The 24,801-nt window shown below is 38.5% G+C and overlaps 2 protein-coding genes across 10 annotated transcripts in view; one reads left to right on the top strand and one right to left on the bottom strand.

Moving 5' to 3' along the window:
• cep290 (centrosomal protein 290) overlaps positions 1-7,793 on the bottom strand; it is a 109,440-nt gene extending 101,647 nt beyond the window's left edge. For 4 of the 8 annotated variants that reach the window (XM_088080186.1, XM_088080188.1, XM_088080190.1 and 1 more), the window contains exons 1-9: positions 7,163-7,637; positions 5,392-5,469; positions 5,099-5,168; positions 4,963-5,009; positions 4,343-4,477; positions 2,997-3,050; positions 2,796-2,816; positions 1,266-1,412; positions 39-221 (exon numbers count right to left, since the gene is read on the bottom strand). In XM_088080186.1, the coding sequence (XP_087936312.1) occupies positions 39-221; positions 1,266-1,412; positions 2,796-2,816; positions 2,997-3,050; positions 4,343-4,477; positions 4,963-5,009; positions 5,099-5,168; positions 5,392-5,469; positions 7,163-7,267 (840 nt within the window). In that variant the 5' untranslated portion in view covers positions 7,268-7,637. Of the gene's footprint in view, positions 1-38; positions 222-1,265; positions 1,413-2,795; positions 2,817-2,996; positions 3,051-4,342; positions 4,478-4,962; positions 5,010-5,098; positions 5,169-5,391; positions 5,470-7,162 lie in introns of all 8 variants that reach the window. The other 4 variants (XM_088080192.1, XM_088080193.1, XM_088080189.1 and 1 more) reach the window with 4 other exon arrangements.
• tmtc3 (transmembrane O-mannosyltransferase targeting cadherins 3) overlaps positions 7,748-24,801 on the top strand; it is a 35,679-nt gene continuing 18,625 nt past the window's right edge. The window contains exons 1-6 of one of the 2 annotated variants that reach the window (XM_042496916.2): positions 7,748-7,885; positions 8,734-8,947; positions 9,414-9,632; positions 17,316-17,415; positions 20,791-20,906; positions 22,094-22,266. In XM_042496916.2, the coding sequence (XP_042352850.1) occupies positions 8,759-8,947; positions 9,414-9,632; positions 17,316-17,415; positions 20,791-20,906; positions 22,094-22,266 (797 nt within the window). In that variant the 5' untranslated portion in view covers positions 7,748-7,885; positions 8,734-8,758. Of the gene's footprint in view, positions 7,886-8,260; positions 8,465-8,733; positions 8,948-9,413; positions 9,633-17,315; positions 17,416-20,790; positions 20,907-22,093; positions 22,267-24,801 lie in introns of those variants that run through there. The other variant, XM_042496917.2, reaches the window with a different exon arrangement.

Here is a 24,801-nt window from a genome sequence, read left to right as displayed (position 1 = left end):
ATACATATATAAAGACCTTAATTGAGGATGTTCCTTACTTGCAGCTTTGCATGATCTCTCTCTTTCCTGAGCTGGTCCATAATGGAGTCAGTCTGCTGTACGATGATCTTCATCTTGTTGTACTCATCTGTCATCTTCTCCATCTCCCTCACTGACTCCTCCAGACTTTTCTGCATCTGCTCATTCTGTGTCTTCAGGTGTTCAATTTCATCCTCTGCTTGCTAGTGGACACCAATTAATTAATTTGTAAACAAATAGCTTCACAAGCTACAGTAGTAAGACCTTGATACTGCTTATTGATACGGTACTTTAATGGTACATTTATTGACTCTTTTTGTTGTTTTTTTATAAGAAAAAATAGGAAACAAATTAATAACCGAGTTAACACTGCTTTTCTTCTATTATGTACTGTACATGAATTGTGAATGTGGCAATATTCATAGATAAAAAAAAACAGCTGACTTGTGGTTACTTTTAAACCGTGACCCATGCTTCTGCCCTTACCTGTAAAAGCCTTGTAGCGCTTTTATTAATGAGCATTGTCAGCATTGACTCTAGTGAGGTGTAACTTGACTTTTGAGCATTTAGTTCTCTCAACCATTGTAAGTAGCTTTTTTTACACAGAGATTCGCACTATTGGCATGCTACAAAGTCTTGCCTTGATGCCAGCTTTCCATATTTTTACAGAACCAAACAGCAGCAGCATGATACCACTCCAGTGTGTTATTTTCACACTGGTAACAACAGCATCAGCCTCAACTATGATATGCAATATACACGTCAGCTGCGCTTTCTAAACAATATAAATGACATTTAAAGTGACAACAATGGCTGGTGGTCCATTCATAACAAATACCGACATGCATATTCGTGACCATAAGTCAGAAGTCCATACTATTTTATGGAGAATATTTTACCCAAATAAATAAAATATGTTACAAAACAGTTTATGGCTGTTTGTGTTGTGATGCTCTGCTCACATTTAATATATAGCATAATACTATCCGAAGGATGAGAGGAGAGCGAGCAGCATGATTGCAACCTTTCCAACAAATTTAAATAATTTTCCCTTTAATTTTTGACATGTTGAAATTTGTTTTACCAGCTAGTCATGTAAAAAAATGTAAATATAATGTATACACCATTACACGACAACTCATGGCTAGTAGTAACCCGGCTCACTAATGCTAGCTAGTTTTATTAACCCTCGCACTGTTACCTGATACACCACAAGGTATAGTAGACAAATAGATTCCCTAAAGTACCTTAAGTTCTTCATAGTACTGATCAGCAAGTCTCTTGTTCTCCTTAAGCTTCTTCTGGATCTCAGTATTCTCATCTCTGGATGGGACTGGCTCTCTCTGGTCCAGCTCTCCGCGGTAGAAGTCCACATCCTGCTGGAGCTGCTCATTCTGTTTTGGTGTAGGAAGGACCAAATTAGACTTAGAAAAAGAACTGGACCCGAACCTGTGGTCATACACTTATCTAGAGGCACTACATGTGATAAGAAACAATGGATTTGTCTTATTTTTGGATCTGAAATGTTGAAATGTTGCTTTTTACATTTCCCCAAATGCAAATTAAAACAATGCACCGCAGGAATTGTATGATGCCATCAGCAGCAACATCACCAAGCAATCGGATGGAATTTTCATAGTAACTGGTGATGTTAATCAAACAGACCACAAATCTGTCTTATCTAAACTCCACCAGCATGTCCAGATCCCCACAAGAGGAAGAAACATCCTGGACCACGTGTATATAAATATTCCTGACAGCTACAAAGCCCTATCACGCCCTCACTTTGGCCTGTCAGATCATATTTCTCTGCTCCTTCTGCAGACATATTGTCAGCTAATAAAAAGAGTCAAACAAACCATTTAAGCATGGACAGATGAAGCCACAGCAGCCCTACAGGACTGTTTTGAGCACACAGATTGGCAAATGTTTAAAGATGCTGCCACTGAAAATAACAAGATCAATCTTGAAGAATATGCATTTTATGTGACACCATATATCAGCAAATGTGTTTGATGACATGGTGATCACAAAGATGGCGAGATCATTCCCCAACCAGAAAGCCTGGATGAATGGGGAGGTGAAGGCTCTTCTCAGAGCAAAAAAGCTGCCTTTCAGTCAGGGGAAAACTAGGCATACATCAGAGCACAACTGAGAGCTGGCATCAAGGAGGCTAAGAGAAGACACCAGCAGCGACTGGAGAGAGACCTCAACAGCAACAGAACTAAAGATATGTGGCAGGGGATTCAAAATGTTACAGGCTACAAAGGCTGGAGTGCCCCCATCATATGTGAGGCCACACTTCTGGACGAGCTGAACTAATTTTACTCAGCTGTTAAGTCCACGCCGCCTCCAGAGGACTAAGGCACTCTCAGTGACCACAGCAGATGTGAGAAAACTCTAAGATGCTAAGAGTGAATATGAACAAGTCCGCTGGCCCTGACAACATTCCTGGACGCACACCAATTATTATTATTATTCTCATTATTATTATTGTTGGCACCCATCTGTGTGGGAAAACATACAATATATGTGGTCTTAAGATTTCTCTTCTTTCTGACTTTTTATGGAGTTCTATGAAAAGCTGTGTCAATATAACATTAAATAATTCTGCAGCAGTATCGTGTGCAGTAAATAACTGTTTGCAGAGAGATTTTTTAAATGTGTTCTAAATTTACTGACACACTTGCATCATTTTATAGCTACAAATACTACCAAACTTTTACTTCTACTGTATCACTGAAAACTAATTTTACTTCACTACCTATATTTCTTACCTTCTTCCTAAGCTTTTTTACCTTTGCCAATGGAACAGAAAGTGATACAGAGAGATGATGAATTTTGAGAAAGCATTTAGATGAGCACATGAGACTACACAAGTTTTAAATTATGTTAGAATATATGTTGAACAGAGAAGAAGAAGCAATGAATGAAAAAATATTTATAATCTGTGTCATGTAGGGCTAGCGGCCACATACCTCTCTTTTCAGCTTCTTGACCTCATCCTCAGCCTCCTCAGCTCGCACAACCAACTAGTAAAACAAAATAGAGTACAAAATGCAAAAAAACAGTTTTAACCACATCAGATGCACAACAGATATTTTACATTTGCACATGGCAATAATGATGCTCCAGACTATTAACCTGTGTACCAATAAACGGCAAACTATGATGACAAAGACTAGTGCAATGGCAGATTATTAGTCATAATATTTATATGCATATAAATACTGTCATGCGTCAAAATACCCTGTGCATATACATGGTAGTGTACGCACAATTTGAGTTGTGAGTGTAATTCTCGGGTCTACATGTACCAGTGCATGTAATATGGTATAGCTGGCAACTTTCACACATTGCCTCACACAACTGACACTACTCTTAAGCTCTCACACCACCCCTCCATTTTATAGACATTCATTAAAGTGGCAAACAAATCTATAACTGATAATGTTGCAGCGCAACCATAAGCGCACCATAAGCACCTAGACAGACAAAACATCACAGCACAACAGCAGCACTGTAGCAAGTTTGGAAGTTGGATATTCAACACACATTTACTGTGGACCCAGAGAAGTCTTCCAGTCTTCCTACTCAGTTTGACTCGATGTTGGCAAAAGGAGAACAATGAGCTCATCTCCAAACCTTCTTTTTACCTGCTGGGTGCTGACTTATTTATCTATAATGTATTACTGTTTAAATAACAAAACAAAGAAAGTATTTTTCAATACCTTCATGCTGACTTGTCAATATTTGTGGCCATCATGATTGAAAATTTATACAAAAATTGTATAATGTAGCACACTTATGATCATTATTAATTTGTAGTTTATTTTACATAATTATTTTAATAGCAAATAATAGCAGTTTTAATCCAATAACATCTATGTAATCTGTCTCAGTGACTAAAAGTTAATATCAAAATGTATTGCTACAGAACACACCCATTTATATAGGATTTTAGTTCTTCTTCTACTTTACATTACTGTTTTATGAACCATAAATTAAATAAAATGTTAGTTTTGAAAAATTCGTATTTGAGTAAATATCTATTACCTGAGTTTATTAAAAAAATAAATATGTGCAGTCCAATCACATCAACTGACAATATCTTTTTGCATGAGTGATGTTATGGGACAAATATAATTACCTCCACTAACATATACTTCAAAGGACTTACCAGTACAATGTCTTACTAATATATCAAGCACTTCAGTTGCACCAGCATGTACTTATGAGCTAATATCTGTAGGTCATCTAAGGACAGAATACTGAATCCATAGTCCTATGCTAGTCGTGGAAATTATGGGTAACATGTTCATACCTCCTCGTTGGTTTTCTTTCCCTTGCCCATCTCTTTCTTTAAGTGGGTCAACTCTCTGTCCTTTTGCTCCAGCTGGGTCTCGAGCTGCCGAGCCTCATCTCTCAGAAAGCGGGTGCCTGCCACTGTGTTGCAGAGCTGAATCGTATGGACCGGAAACAAGACAAACAAACACCCAAACAACCCCCACCAAGAAACCTCTTAGTCTCCCATCACCTCCATCTGTTCATAAACATGAAAATATGCATACAGTCATTAAGTCCTAAAACAAGGATTACCTTCCTCTTTGCATAACAATTGTGAGAATGGAAATTCTGATTACATAGAAACTTTAAAAAATGAAAATAACAATGACGTTGACACAAGAGGTAATGGCTAAGAGCATGCAAGGAATTAGCTGTAATCTTCTTAGGGGATGTCATTCAGTAGTCACCACAACCAATCACTTTGTAGCCAGGGTTACTCTCTATGATTGGCTGATTTGGTACTGTTGCCGTAATTTCCAACTTGAGAAATTTATATTTGTACTGAAATTCATCCCAGTGATTAAAAACATACAGTAAGAAACCATGTTGACTTACAGAGTATAGACAAATACACAGACAGATCCTGAAAAGCATTACCTGGTGCTCTTGTTCGAGCCTCAACAACTGGCCGCGGAGTTCCTTTTCTACAGTTGTAAGACATAAGCACTAATGTAAATGATGGTCTTTCTTAGCAAAAAGTATTTTGACTACCAAACTTCATCAATGCACTTACCACTCTTAGCATTATTTACACCAATTTGTTCAATAAAGTTGTAAGCAATAGAAACCTCCCGATCCTTAATCTAAAAAAACAGAGAAAAGAAGACAATAATGTCGAAAATGTCAAACCTAGATTTTTTTTTGTAACATATATGCCCATAAAATAGCACCAGGGTGGAAAAAAAACTACAGTTAGTAAATATGAGCAAAATATTCCTGCTTAATGAAATAGATTATACATGCTGCTAATAGGGTTGTAGATGTGCATGGGAGAGATTACAATACAACAAATAAAATAATTATCACCTTCAATAGGGACTGAAACACTCTGAGGACTTGAATAATTTCCTCCGGAGCTTTATCGTTCACGTCCCAATCTTCCGTCTGCATGGAGCGCATGGTTCAAAGTGGAAAAACAGTCAAATGCATAGTCATTTTAACTTATTTTAACAATTGTCTAGTACATATATATATGTATGTGTGTGTGTGTGTGTGTGTATACACACAGATTTATCTGTGTGTGTTACAGTTAAGGGACTGTTTGTTATTTTTTGTTATTTTTTAAGAGGGTAGCAGGCTGTGCAAAAAGGGGGAGGCATGTCAAACAAATTCTCCTGTTCAAAGCTCAGATGACAGCACTCACTTTAGATTTGCATTAAGTTAAACAATGATCTAATGCAGATGTAGGGCTACTATGGGAAACATCCAAGTCAGCAGTCAGTACACTTACATGATGTTAGAAGAAGTCGAATTATTGTGTTAGGCTAACTGAAGGGTCGATCACACCAGGACGTGTTGCTAGAAAAGTAACACCAGCAAAACTATTGTTTTCTCTCTATTGTTATCAAATTTCTCAAAATTGGACTAACACACACAGACATTGTGATTTGAGCTATTCCGTCCTGTAAATACATCAGATTTTAAGTGGACTCTGCGTTCTGTACGTGCTTCTTGTCGCCACGCCAGCCTCCCTTGGTGGTTAGCCATAGCGATTACTCATTACTTGTGAGGGGGGGAAAGGGTGCTACAAAAAGGGTAAGGCATTGAAAAATGTAAGCACTGAAGAGGGACTTGTGTTTTTAATTTTGGCTTAGTTGGGGGATATACAAATTGAAAACGTAGTCATTTATATATATTTTACATAAAAAAAGTCACACCGCAGCCACCCCCCTCGTCTGATAAATAAAGCACAGTCCCACAACACTGGCACAGATGCTAAGCAATGCACTGTTGTGGATGTGGCGCCAGCAAAATAAGCTACTTTAGCCAACTAAAAAAAAAGTCAGTTTAAGTGATTACTATATTTGAATATTTCCTCCTCTTTACATTCCACAATAGCTGATCAAGGCAGCAATAAATCGACAATTCTGCCATTCTGTGAGTAAAATAAAATGTTCTCAATGGAGTCTGGTGTTTTTGATATAATGACTTCAAATCCCCATCTGTAAGGGCTGTCTTAAAGCAAAGTAAAGCAGTGACAATATTGTAAATATAGCGCAGGCTACACTATAACTAAAATTGTTGTTCGATGAATGCAGAGTTTGCTCAGTGCTATTTGATTATGTGTACGTGATTCTGTAGTTTTCTACCCTGAAGTTATTATAAATAAACAGTTATGATTGTGATTCTGTCAATTGCATAGACTGTATAAAAATGCAGGTCTAACTGTTGCAACTAGGTGAAAGAGGGTATATCTCATTGGTGGAGTAACACATACTTCCATCAACAAATCTATTCTCCTTTGGTGCATGTATACTGAGGTCATTAGTCCAATTAAATGGCCTAAACTGGGCATGTAAACGTACTGGGTGACTACACTGGAAAGGGGGAGTCAAAGCAAAACAATCCGATGCATACATTTTGCTGACAAAGCCATTGATTACGGAGCTGTAATACCCTCAACAATAATCTCGGATCAGCAGGACGGTAGTCTTTGTTTGTGCAAGTAGTCAAGGATTAACAACACATCATCACTGTGATCATCTTGTAACTTGAAACAAGAGAATTTTTTTATGTTTGGGCAACAGAGCACTAATTTGAGGTGTGATTAATACTGGTGTGAAGTGTTTACAATTACCAAAACGAACATGCTGAAGACCTCGTCCACTTGGTCTGTTTCACATTCAGGGAGACGCACTGGGTCGATTGTGGCCACTTTCTCCCAATCAAGAGCAGCAGGCATCTTGGCCGTAGAGTGGTTACAAATATTTCAACAGGAATCAAACAGAAACCGACGTGATGGGCTAGCTAGCGTTACGCAATGTTTGTGTTAGCTGGTTAGCTAGCTCATTGGAGTTACGGAGCTAAGGATAAACTTTGTTACGCTTCTCAAAATGTGCCATACTTTCCGCAGAAATGCTAAAATGAAATGAGAGCATTAACGAAATTGATAATGACTTTTTAGTCACGTTACATCAAGTTAACGGTACGTTGAATTAACCCTGGGGTTTCTATGATGTGGTGCTTCAGCTGCTCGGTTACCACTGACAACAACAACGCTAACTTAGTTAGCTTGTTATGCTAACATTGAGTCCGCAAGAGAATAATTGCGTCACTCAGGAAATACATTAAGTGAGAAGCGAAGAGTGGACCATTGCAGGGAACTTTACCAAACTGCGGAGACACGTCGGTGCTTTTAAGTCGTAATTTTAACAACTTTTGTATCGGGCGTATTCATTTCAGTCTGTCTGATGTTGCTAACGTTTGACTCGCGCGGTCACCTCTGAACCGGAAGTGATAGTGCTGATGTATGGAGGCTAGCTTTCACAATTGGAATGCCGTCGGCTGAATTGTTTACCCCGTAAGTGTGCAAACTTTGACCACTTCTGGCTTTTGATATCCACTCTGCAGCCACTGTCTGCTCTTTTATAGACACGATAGGTAGGAATTACAATAGAGGCTTTTTAATACGTCTGTGTCCACAGTTTCCGTCGTAAAATCTGGTATAACTCTAGTTAGCATTAGCTGCATAACGTTAGCTAGCTTTATCGCCAGCTAGTTATGCTGATCATCAGAGCGTATTATTAAGGGGTTTTTTACGTTTATATCGCAGCGATAGAGCAACTCTTATGATGGTTTCAATCGTGTATCCACTATCTGACATTACAGCCATTCAAAGATGATAATATTGGCAATGGTGGGTTTTTGTTTAGGTTTTTTTATGTTAAGATCCACCCTGAATTGCTTTTGCTCGGTCGCAGACAGCTGTTCCGGTAGCTCGACTGTTTGACTTTTCAGCATTTGGGCCTATATCCCCACCCGTAGTTTTACTTGGAGGACAGTTTATGTGCCCGGTTATGTTCCAGAATCCGAAACAAGAACAAGGCCTATCTCAGATGAGGGATACTATTGTCACCACAGATTTTAAGCCACCATAAGGGTGAGTGAGTATTGTGACCAGGCAGCAACATAAATCAGAAAGAGACCTGTGAGCCATGCTTGTGTTACTTACTATAACGCAATTATTGAGTGAGGTTGCTACATAAACCTGCCATATCAAATCCCTTTCAGAGCTTTATTGTTGGTATGATTAAATGCTTGCTTTTAAAATGATAGTCAAATCAGGAAACAAATATACAAGTGATTTATAGTTCTCACATGTGTATGCTAATTTTAATATATGTTACACCTCTGTGTTTTCCTATACAGTGATCAATGACGGCTTTGGTCAGCCATGGCTGTGGTGTCATGGAAGGAGATTTTACTTTTGACTGGACTGGTGGTGGGATGTTACTGGAACAGTCTGTCGTGTGGCTTTGTTTTTGATGATGTCTCAGCAATCCTTGACAACAAGGACTTGCGGCCCCTTACCCCTCTACGCAATCTGTTCCTCAATGACTTCTGGGGAACACCCATGGCCGAGGTAAGTAATGGGCCATGACACACACCTGTGGTTTATCAGTATGGGCTTACTTTCAGTTTATATCATATTGATAAAAGTTGAGGTGGCTTATCTCAAGCAATTATTTGGTTTAAGGGTTGGTGAATATGTTCTTTTACTCTGGTCAAGTCTTTCAAGCCTCAGCCATAGACCTCCATTTGACAGCATTTACTGTATATAGTGAGTGAAGTGTGAGTCATTTGCATGGGCGTACTACTCTGTGGTAGCAACTCCCAACATGGCGTAATTTTTTCATTCCATTTGCGATTATCACCCTGAGAAATATAAGCGCTGTACTTCGACTTGTTAACATTGTCCTTGTCAATTAAATTCATTTTGTCAACTGTAGTTTTAACACTCTAGACCTGTTTTGTGAATGTGTGTTTGTTATTCTAAAATGTTCTGAATGTTTTAAATCTAATATTATCTTGTGTATGTCCAATTACAGGAGCGGAGCCATAAATCTTACAGACCCCTGACTGTACTCACTTTCCGACTGAACTACCTCTTCAGTGAGCTGAGTGCAGCTTCCTACCATCTGCTCAATGTTGTTTTACATGCTGTAGTATGTGTGCTCTTCCTGCGAGTGTGCAGATTGTTCCTGGACAAAACTTCCAGCTTGGTGGCAGCATTGCTGTTTGCTGTGCACCCCATCCACACTGAAGCTGTAAGTATACATTTCCTGGGTCAAGGCAATGTATGTACGCTATGGCAGAAAATAACTTCACATACAGTACACACAGTTACCAAATGAAATGACTGTCGCTGTCTTAAACTTATCCACTTGACTTAAGCTGAAAATTTGAAGTTTATTAGTTCAAAGGTCCACTGAAATTATATTTCTTACTTCTTCAAAGTTTGTTTTATTTCCTGTTGAAAAAATCAGTGAGTGATTAATTGTACGTGTGAAGTAGGATTGGGTATCATTCACATTTTAATTGGTACTGATAACTAGGATTTGGTACCAGCATCCAACGTACAAAAAATGTAAATTTTGAAAAAGCTGCAAGGGGGAAACATTCATACTCTTTTTCTTTCTCTCTATTCTCCTAATTATGCAAGGAAGCTCTGGAAAACATTGCCAGCTTCCTTTAGACACCCTTATTAACCAACTGGGCTGTTCAGAGAAGATGTGGTCACCTTTCAATCTGCAGTGATAGTTTTGGCGTCTGTGCAACTAAATGTGGCTTAACAACAGACTTTATTATAAATAATATAAAGGATATATATGATATACTGTAAATTATCTGATTATGATAAATGACAAAATATACACCCCATGCTCATAGACTCTCCCATCTCACATGATTTTAACCCCACACGATGGAATTACAGATTCTGCCCATCCAAAATATATATGAGAAATAATCTAGTTTCACTCCAGTTTGTGATTGTGTATTTTGTGATCACATACTTTTTCCACCAAATATTTGTTAGTTGCAACACACACACATGCAGGTAGACAGAGAGGGAGAAGGTACTTATGATAAAGATTAGCTTCACGTGTTAATAGAGAAGAGCAGAGGAGCAGAATTCCTTGTTGACCGGCGTGAAAAAATGTACATCTGGTGTAAACAGCCAGGCAGCTGCTCGCACAAGAATTTGTAACGCTTCCGCCTCCTTTCTTAACTCAACTCTTTCACCCAGCTGCATTCTCAGTTATTGAAATCTGGCACAGATATATTAATGTGAATACTCACTTGGTAGTACCTACTTAATTAGGATGGTACATTTTAAGTTATAGAGCTTGGAACTCAAGCCTAAAGGTAATGGGTTTTTAGTACTGATAGAAATTAATTAGTTTTGTGTATTGGTTGGACTTTTCAGTTACCACAAGTGCAGCAAAACATAGGTCACCATAGGGAAGACACTGTTTTCTAGGAAGCAACATTTGAAGAAGTTGAAGTGCCCATTTCCTGGGATCTTCATAAGACTTCATCAGTACTAGGCAGGAAATACACAGCATTTGTCCTCAAGCAAATGTGAGGCCTTTTCTAAATTAAGCTGATGCTCCACCACACTGGAGAGGCCCAGTAGGGATATTGGAAAAATGCTAAGACAGTGAAGTACATTGTTAGCAGCAGTGGTCTTACAGTGCAATTGTCCACACAAACCTTTTTTTTTTACCTGTGCACCATTATTTGTTTGACTTTGATTTTCTAAATGACCATAAATTGGGCAACAAGACAAGACATTTTGGATATATTTCAAACAACATGTCAACAACTGTGTCATTAAATGAATGTATCCAAATATGCATCACACAAAACAAAAAGAGTCAGTATATCAGGCCAGAACACAGTAGTGCTTCTACTAACAGAAAACCAAGCATGGCTTTGAGGTTAAAAAAAAAGGTCTATAGGAGGCTATAGTGTATAAGCCATGTGTATATGTACACAAGGTGCATGTCTTCACTGAACAGAGGAGGGGGATTAGAGGACATCACTCATCTGCTGCTTATAACACCTCTATAAAATCATCACCTCACCGTTGCTTCAACATGCCCACCAGGTCTGTCTGCGGGATGAGGCATCTTAGTCAGCTTCAAAACAGGTTATCGTACAGGTTATCAAACAGGTCATATTTTTCTGGCTGCATAACTTCTCCACAAACAAAAAGCAAAAGTTTTCCACACACAAAGAAGCCATGTCAAACTGACATTGTTTTGTGATTAAACTACTTATAATATGACAGTAAGCAGCAGATGAAAAAACTGCACACGTAACATATTGTTAAATCCAGCCCTTGTGGCCTGCAAAGGGTCTGATCATACCTTATCCAAGACATCCCCTCCCATGGTGGAATGTGTTTACCTGCATGCAATGAACTCCCTTCTAACGGGATTAGGTCAACTCCAGTTACCGCAGGTGTCATTTTAAGCCCTCTGTTAGAGGTGGAGACAGTGATTCTGATCTAACCTTTTTGTCAAACTCAGCAAATATCTCCTAATGGTTTGTTTACTGTCTGTTCTATGCACTGGAGAAATTTAGGATATATAAACAATACATGCATGCAAAAACCACGCACATGCCTTTTCCCACACAAACAGGTATTTATAAATGAAGAATAGGAAGTGTGCTCCTCACTCAGACTTAAGACTAGGCATACAGGTGAGATAGCTGCAGGTGAGTTTATGAGGAGATTTAATATAATTTAAGGAGATGGGCATCTTGGTTTTAGTTGTTTGCCAATTTCACTGATGGTGTTATTTTTGCAGGCTGAGATTTATAAAACAGTACATGCATATATGCAGCTTTATAAATCTGACAAAAAGAATGCTGATGCATATATCTGTCATTGTGCATACACACAGTTTTAGTCATCAGTCTATACAGAATTTCATGCATCTGGCCCCTTGTATTCATACACAGCCCTGATTCCATAAAGGGGAACAAACAAAGTAGACTGGACCGAGCCACATAACACTATGTTGGCTGCTCTCCTTCCCCGTCCTCCCTAAGGCTACACCATAGAAATGAAACTTTATCAAACATCAGAGATACTACAGGAGGTTCTGAAAGAGCATTGACGGGAGGGGAGTATTTGTTGAGTTCAGCAGCCTTCTCCAGTATTCAGACTCCTTTAGCAATTATTGTTAGTCCTCCTCTTATGCCCATGGACACTATTTTGTGCTGATCCTTTTTGAATTTAAAAAAATAGTTGCTATAGCAGTCTATCATGAACTTTATTGGGACCACAATGTTCACTGAACCAAAAACCTTTTGCGTATACTTTATGATATGATCTTTATCTCTTCTGCAGGGCCTGTCTGAAAAGCCTCCTCCCCAATTAGGATTTGTAATTCATCCTATTCAGCATAGCTGAACTGATGACCAGACAGGCCCTGACCAGAGCAGAAAAACAAAGAAAACATTCTGCTTCTTGGGGTGGAGTGCTACTGTTACACAGCATGCAGTGCTGTGCCAGTCGTCCTCATGGTGTTCTCTAATCTATGCAGAGTCTCTCAGACTTCTTGAATGGAAACAATTTGCCTCACAAATGAGCCCTTAGAGTTAGTCCAGCAAATGCCCTTCATGTTATCGCCGTCTGGAATCTCTCTCTGAACGGATCATTTGTTTTTGAGTTATGCTCCAAGCACTGAAGGTCCCTTCATGGTACGTGGGTACAAAGAGTCCCTGTGTGTCCCCATGTCTTTCTCAGTGTGTTTTTGGTTATCTGTCTTTTGGATTGGGGACTTCAGGATTTTTTTAGTATGTCCAAGTATCTCTAAATACAAATTATTTAGTGTGCTCCACAACAATACAGTATATTAAGGCTCTAAAATGGCATTAGGGGGCAAGCGCTCACTCTGACACAGACACACTGAGAATATGGGATTTAAAGTCTGAGTAGTTCAGTTAATCAAACCAAAACTGTGGTCAACCTTTCTACCATTCTGCTATGTTAGCTTTAATAAGCTAACAAAGACGTTTTGAGGCTGTCTGTAAGTAGATGTACTGCATGAACTTCAGATTTTTTTCAAAGATTTCCTTGTTCCTTGTGAATTTATCCTCTCAGTGTTATGTGAGCAAATCAGTGTGTTAACTTATTAGGAACACTGTGGCAAAAAAAAATCGTTCCAGACTTATTTAAATAATGCAGTTATTTACTTTAACAGCTATCAGTGGAATCAAGCTTCAACAGTGAATGATACACAGGGGCATACATGTTTCTTAGTGTTCTTGTAGCAAAATGGGTCACTGCATACTTAGCCACTTTATCAAGTGAGCTAATGCAGTGGTGTGACTGCCTGATAAAGTAAGTGTAGGTTGGTATTGTGACCATGTTTGTGCAGTTTTCGAAAATGTCTTTATTTAATAGTAGGCAGTGCCATTCAAAGGACTCAGTGATATATATATATATATATATATATATATATATATATATATATATATATATATATATATATATATATATATATATATATATATATATATATATATATATACACTAATTGCTGGTTTTAGCTTCAAAGCTGTGGTTTGGAACTTTTATTTTAAAAAAAAACTTCATATTGGCTGAAACTTCATGTCACTTCATCCACACAGTACTAAATGAGACAGATAATCTGTGAAAAAGTGATACTCCTCTGCCTATTCTGCATTCTAGTGCATGAATGGCTTTATGGCAAGTCAACAAAATAATCAATCAGAGGCAAGGAGTCTCTAACACAGCTGTCAATCATATCAATCACCCTGTGAACTGTGATCAAAATTTAGTTTTGTTTTCTTTCTGTGTCCCTCTCTAAATTCTGAGGTTTCTGCATGTCAGTGAACGCAGAGCAGGCGGGGCTCTCCATGAGTGTTTTTCCTCAGCAGCAGTTTGTGAGTCGCAGGGGCAGATAATTGATCAGTCAATTCATCCTGAGCTGATCAGCACAGATCAATGGAGGAGAGGAGCAGCTGCTGCAATGCCAATTTTTAGACCCAGCAGAATTTATGATTAACTTCTCTGCCCTGGCTGTACTCTGCACTCCAACAGTGTGATGCTATAAAAAAACAACAGTATATATATATATATATATATATATATATATATATATAGATAGATAGATATATGTGTGTGTGTGTGTGTGTGTGTGTGTGTTTGTGTGTTTGTGTGTGTGTGTGTGTGTGTAATTTATTTATTTAAAAAAGGGTGTGCATTAATTCACATTTAAACACACACCGAGTTACCTGGGGAGCTTATTTTCATCGTAATCCCTTGCCTGATGTTAAAAGGCATATATATACGTATATTCCCAAAGTGCTCCTAATGAATGGTCCATCTCCAAAAATAAAAAAATCTAGATGTGGCAGCAAATGTTTTAATTGTGGAAGGCTGCCACAAATAAAGGGATGTGTGGGAAACCCTGGTAAAAAAAAAATCATGTTTCTGACAACACTTGAAGTTAGAAATAGGCAATGTAGTAACAGAATTTTGATTAGCACTACCTTGTTTGACTGCTGGTCACCCGCCATGGTTGACATGATTGATAGCAGATTTTCCATGCACAGCAGTAGATTTCAGCAAATGCCATTTGAAGCAATCAGTAGAGGGGGTAGGACATGATTTTTTTTCACAGATTATTATTTGTGCTGACTGAATATACTGACAGTTTCAAAAAATATGACAAAAATGTATTTTCACTAAAGTTATCAATTGCAGCATTAAGAGATACTTTTGTTTTTGTAAAGTGCTTGCAAAACTGTCTGTGGGATCATTCATGTGGTTTTAGGGTATGTTTATTTCTACAACTTCAGGCCTCTAGTTGCGGCTTAAGTGAGAATGTTATTTCTTCCACACGAGGGCAGTCATCATTTACACAAATGACAGATGTTCATGAGAGGCTGCTTTGCGGAGATCTGCTTGTCATCTATTCAAAAGATTTACCCAACTGGACCTGTTTTCACAGCTGGATTTGAGGGCTTAAACGTGTGGGCTCTGGTTACTGCCAGCCCTGGACATGTGTGTAATGCTCTCAGAGATTAGATCAGTTATTCTGTGTTTTTCTTTATTTGAAGTGTATTTGAGGATGTAAACGTGGTTGTTGTTGAACTCAGGGTAGGAATGGTCATGTGCTGACATGTTCGACACTTGAAAGCCTGTGTCAAAACAAGGTTATGGATACCTTGTTGTCTGCCATGGGGGGGAACCTGCTGCATTGCACGTATGCAAACCTGACATAAAACAGCCAGCTACTTAATTACAATTAATCTAGATTGTTTTGGTATGAGTTGCCAAGAGTTAAAGACATTGGCCATTCACTTTACTATGATGGAACTAGATGGCACTCGGCTTGTGGTGCTCAAAGGGCCAGAAAATATATTTGAAAAACTCAATAGCAATGTCTCTTTCCAAAAATTATGACCCAGTTACTTAAAATAATCCACAGACCTTGTTGTGAGCAGTTTCATGTAGGAACTATTTTCTTTCCACCAAACTCCACCTGCCAACCGTATCACAGCGCAGAAGGGAACACTCAATTATTACTGAGCTAGCTAATGTTACGGCTCAGCTGAGGATGACACCATTAATGTTTACATCTTGTGCTGTCACGAATATGAGTCTCTCATCCATGAGTAGATGCACGCCTCCTTCTGCGTTATGATACAGTTGGCGGGTATCGTTTGGTAAAAAAGAAAATAGTTCCTACACAACACTGCCAGCAACAAGGTCTGTGGATTAGCTTCAGCAACCACGTTATGATTTCCGAAAGGAGACATTGCTGTCCAATTTTACAAGTTTTTAGGGGCTGTGAGTACCTCAAGCTCAGTACCATCTAGTTTCACAATATTTGAGTGAAGGCAGCCATCTCTACGGCTGACATCTCCAACACTCGGCAAATCGCATCAAAACAGTCTCGATTGAAAAACAGCATTTTAAAGGCACAGACACACCAAACCAACATCAAACAAATAGTGGTGTGAAAGCCAACTGTTGTGTCACCTCATGTTGCCCGTGTCTTGGACAAAAAGTTGCACATGAACACACACACAGATATACCTGATGGCCAACCAGCACATACATTCTGCACCTGTGTGAATGGAAATTACAATTACAGACAACTACCTGCTGGTAGTTGTCTGTAATTGTCATTTAAAAAGGGAAACTATGACAATATTTAGCCAGTATGCACTTTTAACAACACAATCCAATAACGAAAGAAATAAAGCATATCTACCGTGCGCCAGTGAACAAAAACACAACCCATCAGGAAACCTTTCTGCTAAAAGGCTCAATGACTTAATGAGAACAATCTTACCTTACATAACAAGTTAGTTTTAGTCCTACTCCCTCTTGACTTTAGCTCTTGTTTACATTCCTCACTTAAATTTCTCTTCTTGTGTGATACACTGATCTGCTAATTTGAGTGATTTCATTCACCTACAAGCTCTGCCAACTCCGACACCAATTCAACATGCTGAATCGACTGAAGAAAAGCTGACAAGGGGTGGCGAGGGCCAGCACTGCAGGCCTTGAACTTGATCATTTGATGGTATTAAAACCAGCTGGAAAGCCATAATGTAAAACAGACTCTATGGTAGCTCTATAAAGAATGAGCATATAATTCCCACAGACATCAAAAACTGTCCCAAGGAAATAGAAGCGCTGATGGATTTCCTTACACTTGCAACACAACTGTGCAAGTTAAGCTTGTTGTCAATGTGGACCCATAAATATTTGTAAAAGCACGACATTCATCAAGTATCTTCTCGTGAGGAAATAATGTTTGCAATCTGTATGATTGAACATGCACCATTTTTTGCAGACTTTTAAATAAATAGATTAACCTACACTTCTATGAGACGTAAAACTAACAAATCAGTATAGATGAGCCACAGTACTAACTGCTGTCACTTCTTATCAGGTCACAGGTGTGGTTGGCCGAGCTGAACTTCTTTCTTCAATCTTTCTCCTGGCTGCTTTCCTGGCCTACACTAAATCAAAAGGTGCAGACCACTCCATTGGTAAGTCTACTGTACTTCACACCTCTCACTTGAATATAACCCATGTACAAGATGTACTGAGTTTATGTCATCTAAGCATTTGCCCATCCATTCAAGACAGAGACAGGAAACCCAACCCAAAATTCCCACTGTATGACGCAAGTGACCCGGAAGATCTCTGGCAATGTTGCAGCCCTCCTCATTCATTAATAAGCAGTATTAGTCCACAGTCAAATGTTTGTGGCAACAGGAAGGTTTGGGATAGGATCATGTAATTATATTCACATTGTTACAGTTTTTATATTGAAATGATAATGCAGACAGACCTGTGTCTGTTGTGCTTTGTATTTGGTTGGTATTGTGTTTGTGGTTCTCAGTGCGATGAAATCTCTCACGTAGTAGGGTAGGGTGGGGCTTGTTGTCATCAAATACACCTGTGTGTATTTGTTTTATAATTGCACCCTGAGGAAAATGACACAGCACACCTATGCCCTTTTATTTCTTTTGTATGCGCAATGTGTGCGAACCATTCATAACAAAGGCTTTTAAACTTTTGGATTCACATTGAATTGGTCTACTTCTGTCAGTCTTTTGTTTACCCGTTTACCTGTGCCAACCAACAGAAACCATGACAGCAATGACTTGTTAAGCTTGAACCACAGCCCTACCAATTTTTTTAAATTTATGTAAGCTGGGCTTACACTTAACGGCTTAAGTCAGTTTATGATCTGATTTTTGAGCCGTATGACTTATTTTATGAGTCATGCTGAATTTCCGGTTTGTCAGGCAGGATTAGCCGTACAGTGTGCAGGGGCAGCTCAGACACCTGGCAGCTCATTTAAGCTGTGTCCCATGAGAAACCTTTTCAGAGCAGACATTATGACATGTCATATTAGGGAAAGCACTGGTGTATTTAATATGATTTATGATAGCTGCATTCCACTTAGGGGAGGCCCTGGTATTGTGCATGCTGGCTCACTGAAATATCTTATTGGGGCATTTAATAGAACTGAGACATCGTTAATGATAACAATTTCACCTGTGCTTTTCCTAAAACGGGGCTAAAACGGGTCTTCCCCCCCAACAAGATAATTTTCCCCTAAAACAATGGTCAGTCCAGGCAGTTCTTATTAAGTCACAAACTCACATATTTCAAGGTTTATGACCAAGATTCATCATGAATTGGCCCTTCTTGGCTACCAATGAATAATTAACACTGTGGGCTGGGCATCTGGGAATATGGATTAAAATCCATAGTGGTGTTTACAGGACGGGTTGTGATATTTCACTTCAACAAAAGGTTGATGACTGGGAAATAGAATGCTGAGCTAATGCAAAATATATCCTCATAAAATACATCATTTCCCTGTAATGATTAACAACACCCACACTGCTGACAAGAGCAAACGCAAGGTTTAATGTCTGGCATCAATTATTTTCAACCTGGCTCCTTTCTATGGTCTAGCAAAGTTCAAGTGGTATTTTAACAGTGATTGATTGCCACTTAACTGCAAAGGCTTGATTGTAATATTTCCCTACTTGACATGTTGATGAGGATTTTATCATGCTCCATTAAATCATGCATTTTGATAAAATGGGGCCTGCTAAGGACAAGTGGTTTTGTCCTCAGTAGGGGCTGTGCTTAAGTTTTATTGCACTAGAGTTTGGTGTATTAAATTTGGATAAATATCTGTACTAAGAAATGTATTAAATGAGCCACTGTAAAAGCTTCTGTATGGGATGGGCAAAGAATATTTTTATTTATTGTTTTTATTTTTAAAGCTTGGAACATTTTAGTCCATCTAAACGTCAGTATATTTTATAACTATTTAGTTTCACATATTTTTGAGTGTAAAGCCCGTTTCACACAGCATGCATCATCTGTGTGTGACTGCAGCCTCGCCAGACGGCAGCCTCGCCAAACTGCAGCATGTTTCATGCTTGTGGTGTTCAGCGTTGTTGCAACGTCACTGCTGCATCGCTTCCTGCTGCTATGAGTACTGTATTTCCATATTTATCTACAAATTCCACTCACTTATGAAGTCGTGCAAGCTCCTGCACAGCCATTAACACGGTCCTGCAAATGTTTCAAAATAAAATGCCTCGTATCAGCTACTGGTGGGATTCTGTCCACAGAGACGATGTCAAAGGGTTTTTATTTTGGAAGGGAAGCAGGAAAGCTGAAGTAAAACAGACATTGTTTTATTTCCTCATCTCTGTGTCAGAGAGAGACTTTTAAACTGCAGTAAAAGGTGGTCTAGAGTCAATATAATCATCAAAACACCATTTTCACTGTCTGTGTCTGCTGGCAAACGCACATGGCATGAGTAAAAAATCAACAAGCCCCCGTTTCTCTGTCCATACAACCACAATTAGTGTCATCAGTCATAACTAAGGCCAACTCAGAACAGACAGCAGAGCAAGAATACAGCTGGTCAAAATAAGGCTGCTATCGTATCGTATGATCTTCACGTTTGGTGTTTGTAGATAATTTATTTTATGGCTTACTTAGCTTAGCTTTAGTGACGCAACAGTAACAAGAAAAAAGTGGCATCCCGCCATTTGAAAAGTTTATCATGAACTGTAAGCCTACAGTTGGTGATATCATTAGTTAAACTAAAGATATGATTTGGTTAATAGCCAGCGTTAGATGTCACATACCAGTCTTAAAGAAACGTTACGAATTCAGCGTCAAACTGCAACTTTTTACTCTCCAAGCGCTGTCTCCTGCGTTGGAAAGCCACACCGGATATTTACTCTAGTTTTGCTTCTTCTTACATCGCTTCTTTTCTTTGCCACGGAACATTGCTTTCTGCCAGGACCTGGTTGTTTTCCTGGATCTTCTGCCATCACTGTGTTTCTTACACACTAACTAATTCACTGAGACTGTAACTTCTACACTGTATCCATTGAGTTTATGCTCCAGCCAGCTCAACTTCTTCATCCTCTCCTGCATCACACAGTGACTCACTATCACCTCTCAAGCCAGGATGTATTATTACAGAAAGGGCCGCCCATCCCTGGCTGTTTAGCATTGAATATCTCTGCACTACAATACATAGGCATCTTGGACACAACGTCAAAGGTGTTACTGCCTCACACTCTGTTGATAGTTAGGTTTTTTTGAATGTTTTAAACTAAAATTACATCCACATCTTACATAATGCACCTTTAAAGCAAAGATAATTCAATAAACAACTTTTCAGGTTGTGGTTTTGCTAGCTTCTCTCAAAAAGCAATGAGATGATTCAATGCGAGCCGACAAAAACGCACATTAGGCACAGAACACTCTGTGTAATGCAGGACGTAAAGCACCATGAAATACTGTGTATTTTGGGAGTCTCAGTTGCAGAAACTTTGTTTGTTATTTATGTCTGTTCTTTTTTCTTTTTTTAGTTTGGGCTCCCATCGCTCTGACAGTTGTTCTAGTGGCTGCAGCAACACTGTGTAAGGAGCAGGGAATCACTGTCGTCGGCATCTGCTGTGTCTATGAAGTGTTTGTTGCACAAGGGGTAAGGCACTGAAGCTTAGTTACTCTGTGTTTCTTTTGGTCAACCTGCTACAGCAAAGCATGGCTGGATTTTGCTTGAGACTTTGGTTTGCTAAATTGGTAGTTTTAAAAAGCAGTTGCTACCTGGATGAGATTAATCAGATTAGGCAGTATATTAGATTGATACACAATGAATATATCTAACACTGAATGAGCCTGAATGGCAGGGAAATGAGATTTTAAAATGTTTCACATCAAAAACCTAAATCACAATGGAAAAGTCAATTAAATTGTAAAAACTAGCAGTTGTATGCCTCCAAACCATCCAAGTTGCACTTACAGTTGACCATCATGTCTGTGAATACATGGATGCTTCACACACATCTTACCCCCCCGTAGCACAAATCTATACAATCACCACATTTTTAGGAGTAGTGTCACCAACTCAATACCTGACCAAATGCCTCCCGCTCTGTTCCTGAGTTATGACATTAAGTAATGTAAAAAGTAACCTCACAGTGAAACTGATTTCTGGAAATATATATAATGTCATCATTTTATCCTGTCAGACATTTATGTAAAATTTATATAGTATAAATTCTTGAATATGGTCAAAAAATGTGTTTTGTGAGGTCACAGTGACCCTGACCCTGGATAATCAGCCATCAATTTCCAATGAGTTCATCTAGAGTCCAAGTGGACTTCTGTGCCAAATTTTTAAGAAATGCCCTCAAGGTGTTGTTAATATATCACTTTCACAAGAATGAGACAGATATATGGTCACAGTGACCTTGACCTTTGACAACCTAATTCTAATAATTTCATCCTTGAATCCAAGTGGATGTATATGGCAACTTTGAAGACATTCCCTTGAGGTGTTCTTGAAATATCAGGTATGTGAGGATTAGACATAAGTAGTTACAGTGACCAGAACTTTGGACCTATGACCACCAAAATCTTATCAGTCCAATTGGATGTCTGTGCCATATTTCAGGAAATTCCCTTAAAGTGTTTGATATTGACGAGAAAAGGATGGACTGACAGACAAATAGAGAACCAGACAGTATGATGGCTCCAGCCTTTGCTATTGCTGGTGCAAAGGCATAACAAGCGGGATTTAAATCTGAAGGTGTGTAGGAAGGAATCCTTTACATTACAATGTCGAGTTGACCCCTCCTTCCTGTGCTTTCATGTTACTATTCTTTTTAGTTTACCTTGCCCATGCTGTTGGACACATTACGGCAAGTCTTACAAGGAAAAGACGGTTTCCCCTATGCTGTCCTGCAAACTCTGCTAAAGCTTATTGTCCTCATCATCAGCACACTATTGCTCGTCATCATCAGGGTTCAAGTCATCCAGTCTCAGCTTCCTGTCTTCACCAGGTAGGTAGCATTATCCCATCAGCAGCAACTATATGCTGTTAAAATAGCATTTCAGCCTTACAACCGCTAAAGCTGTTTGTCCCTGATTGTCGACCTTTTTTTTTATTGGTGTGTCAAAAAATCAATGACCTTAATAGTGTACATTTCTTTTACTTTTTGTTTTTTTTGTCTTTGTGTGTGTGTGTGTGTGTGTGTCTGTGTGTGTGTGTGTGGGTGGGTGGGTGTGTGTGTGTGTGCGAGCATGTTACGGTTTGGTATGATAATTTTTAGGAGAATGCATTATGTTTTAGTGGTTTGTATTTGGAACAGTTTAGAAAAGAGCTGCTGTTTCTTATCTGCACAAAAGGAAAAGACATTTGTAGACACTAAAGGGCGTTGGAGTACAGTTAAAGTCATGATTTGAATGTAAATGGATTTCAGGGTTATATAAACACATTATACTACTCTGGTTCTTTATTTATTTCAGATTATGTAATAGTTTATGTAATGTCTTTTTATTTGATTAAAGTAGAAAATCTTCCCATGGCTTCTGACTTCCTGCCGCTGTCAGATGCTATTTACAGGCCTAGAACTATTTTGTAGTGAACAGAGTTCTACATTACATGAAAATGAATTATACATACTGTACATACATTTGCTTTCTCAGATAAGAACAATTAAATCAGTCGTGAGGAGTTCAAAGGCCAAAGCTTCAGCTACTTGAAAACAACTAAAAATGGGCCTTGTAATCCTCTTACATGAAAAAAGCTAGTGTGTTTTTTTAAAAATCCTTTTTATTCCTCAAATGCTTTCCACTGCGTTGTGACAATTCTCGGTCAAATACCGTGCCCCCTTTAACACATGCTGATATCCCTGTAAGGTAAATTTATGTGGCATGTTATATTTATGCTGCAATGAGATATTTATGGTGTTGTAGTGAACGGTAAGACTGTTATCACTGGAAGTTAATCATGATGACATGATAGGTGCACTGAACATTTTGAGGGCACAGCATCTCTTCTTGTTCATGACACCTTTGATAATGACAAAATATCTGTTGAACTTGGCACAGGCTCAGTGCAGCCCTGCTCTGGATGGAATGCAGACCCTGTTCATCACAAGTGTGACACACTTGTGTGATGTATGTGTACCCTCATGAACCTGAAAATGCAGGGGAGTCTAGGTTCATGTCAATAAGATAAGATATTGACATATTATCAAGTAACGAAATACTTACAACAATAACAAACTGAAATGTATCGTATCTTCTTAATATTGCATTCTAGATATTATTTATGTAATGTAATTTATTGTCGAAGAATACTTATATCATTTAAAATACGAGACTAAATATAAATTTCATTAATCCATTAACTAATTTTGAAAAAAGCTCCTTTTTTATTTAAGAGATTACTTAAACCTACTTTCTGACGAGACAATATTTCTTATTTATAAATGGATGTTTCGTTTTCATTACAGCTTTGTTAAAATATTGTGTTTCAAACCAAGGACCATCAAATTACAATAAGGAACAATTGCTTACAATACTTGCTGCTGTATTTTACACTGTATTTACCTACCTATGAATGCAAATGGGCCAAGTGTCCAATGAGTTGTACGTTTTAAACTTAAAGGAGCAGTGTGTAAAATTTAGGGGGGTTTAGTGGTTTCTAGCAGATTACAACTAGCTGAAAGCTCTCCTAGTCAGAATTCCTTCAATGTTCATTGTTCAGAGGGTTTTTACTAGGAGCCGAATTATACGCAAAAATAACAGACCTGGTTATTAAAAATTGTAAACACTCAATAAAGCTGTCTCCCATTAAAAACACTCTCCAAAACAGATGGAGCCGATGAGTTAAACCATAAAAAAATACTATAAACAGGTTTCACATTTAAAAAATCTGTTTATTCTGACAGTGCTCGTCGCGGAGGGGCTGACGGGAGAGCCAGTGTTTGGTTTGTCCGTTCTGAGCTACCGTAAAAACCTGCCGGTGCAACATGATAATCTCTGTAGACAAGGACCCGCTCCCTGTGTAGTTATAAATGGCTCAAAAGGGGTCATGTTAAGGTAACAAAAGCACAAGTACTCATTTGCTGGTGATTATATACTACAGAAAACATACTCATGGTATTATATTGAATTTCTTCCAGTATATTCATCTGAATCCTAAATACTCAATCTTTAATTAAACAAAGAGAGGAGAATCAGTGTGTGCCTGCAGCTTAGATTCTGTGCACAGTATCTCTTCAGTATCAGCAAAATAGAGGCATAGCTGCTACAAGTAATAATTCAGAGGGAGAAATTTTTTTATATTTAGATTAAGGATGTGACCAGTAAGAACACTAAACCAGCGATGAATGGTAATAGTTCAAGTGTTGATTGAGTGTAATCTATTTTAAAATTGTCTGCACAGGATTCTGCACAGACTCAACCTAATGGCATTTGATAGTGGAGATAAAATTCAGACAATTAGCACGATCGGCTAATCCTCTAGCCGTAATCCTAAAGATGTCTCCAGATTGTCTGCAGGAACTTCTGTGTTCAAGTCATAACAA

This window comes from Plectropomus leopardus, chromosome 7, assembly GCF_026936395.1.
Source record: "Plectropomus leopardus strain MGB_pleo_1.0 chromosome 7, ASM2693639v1, whole genome shotgun sequence".
Lineage (NCBI taxonomy): Eukaryota > Metazoa > Chordata > Actinopteri > Perciformes > Serranidae > Plectropomus > Plectropomus leopardus.
Note: the sequence above shows the minus strand (reverse complement) of the source record. Positions and strands in the feature narration are given on the sequence as shown.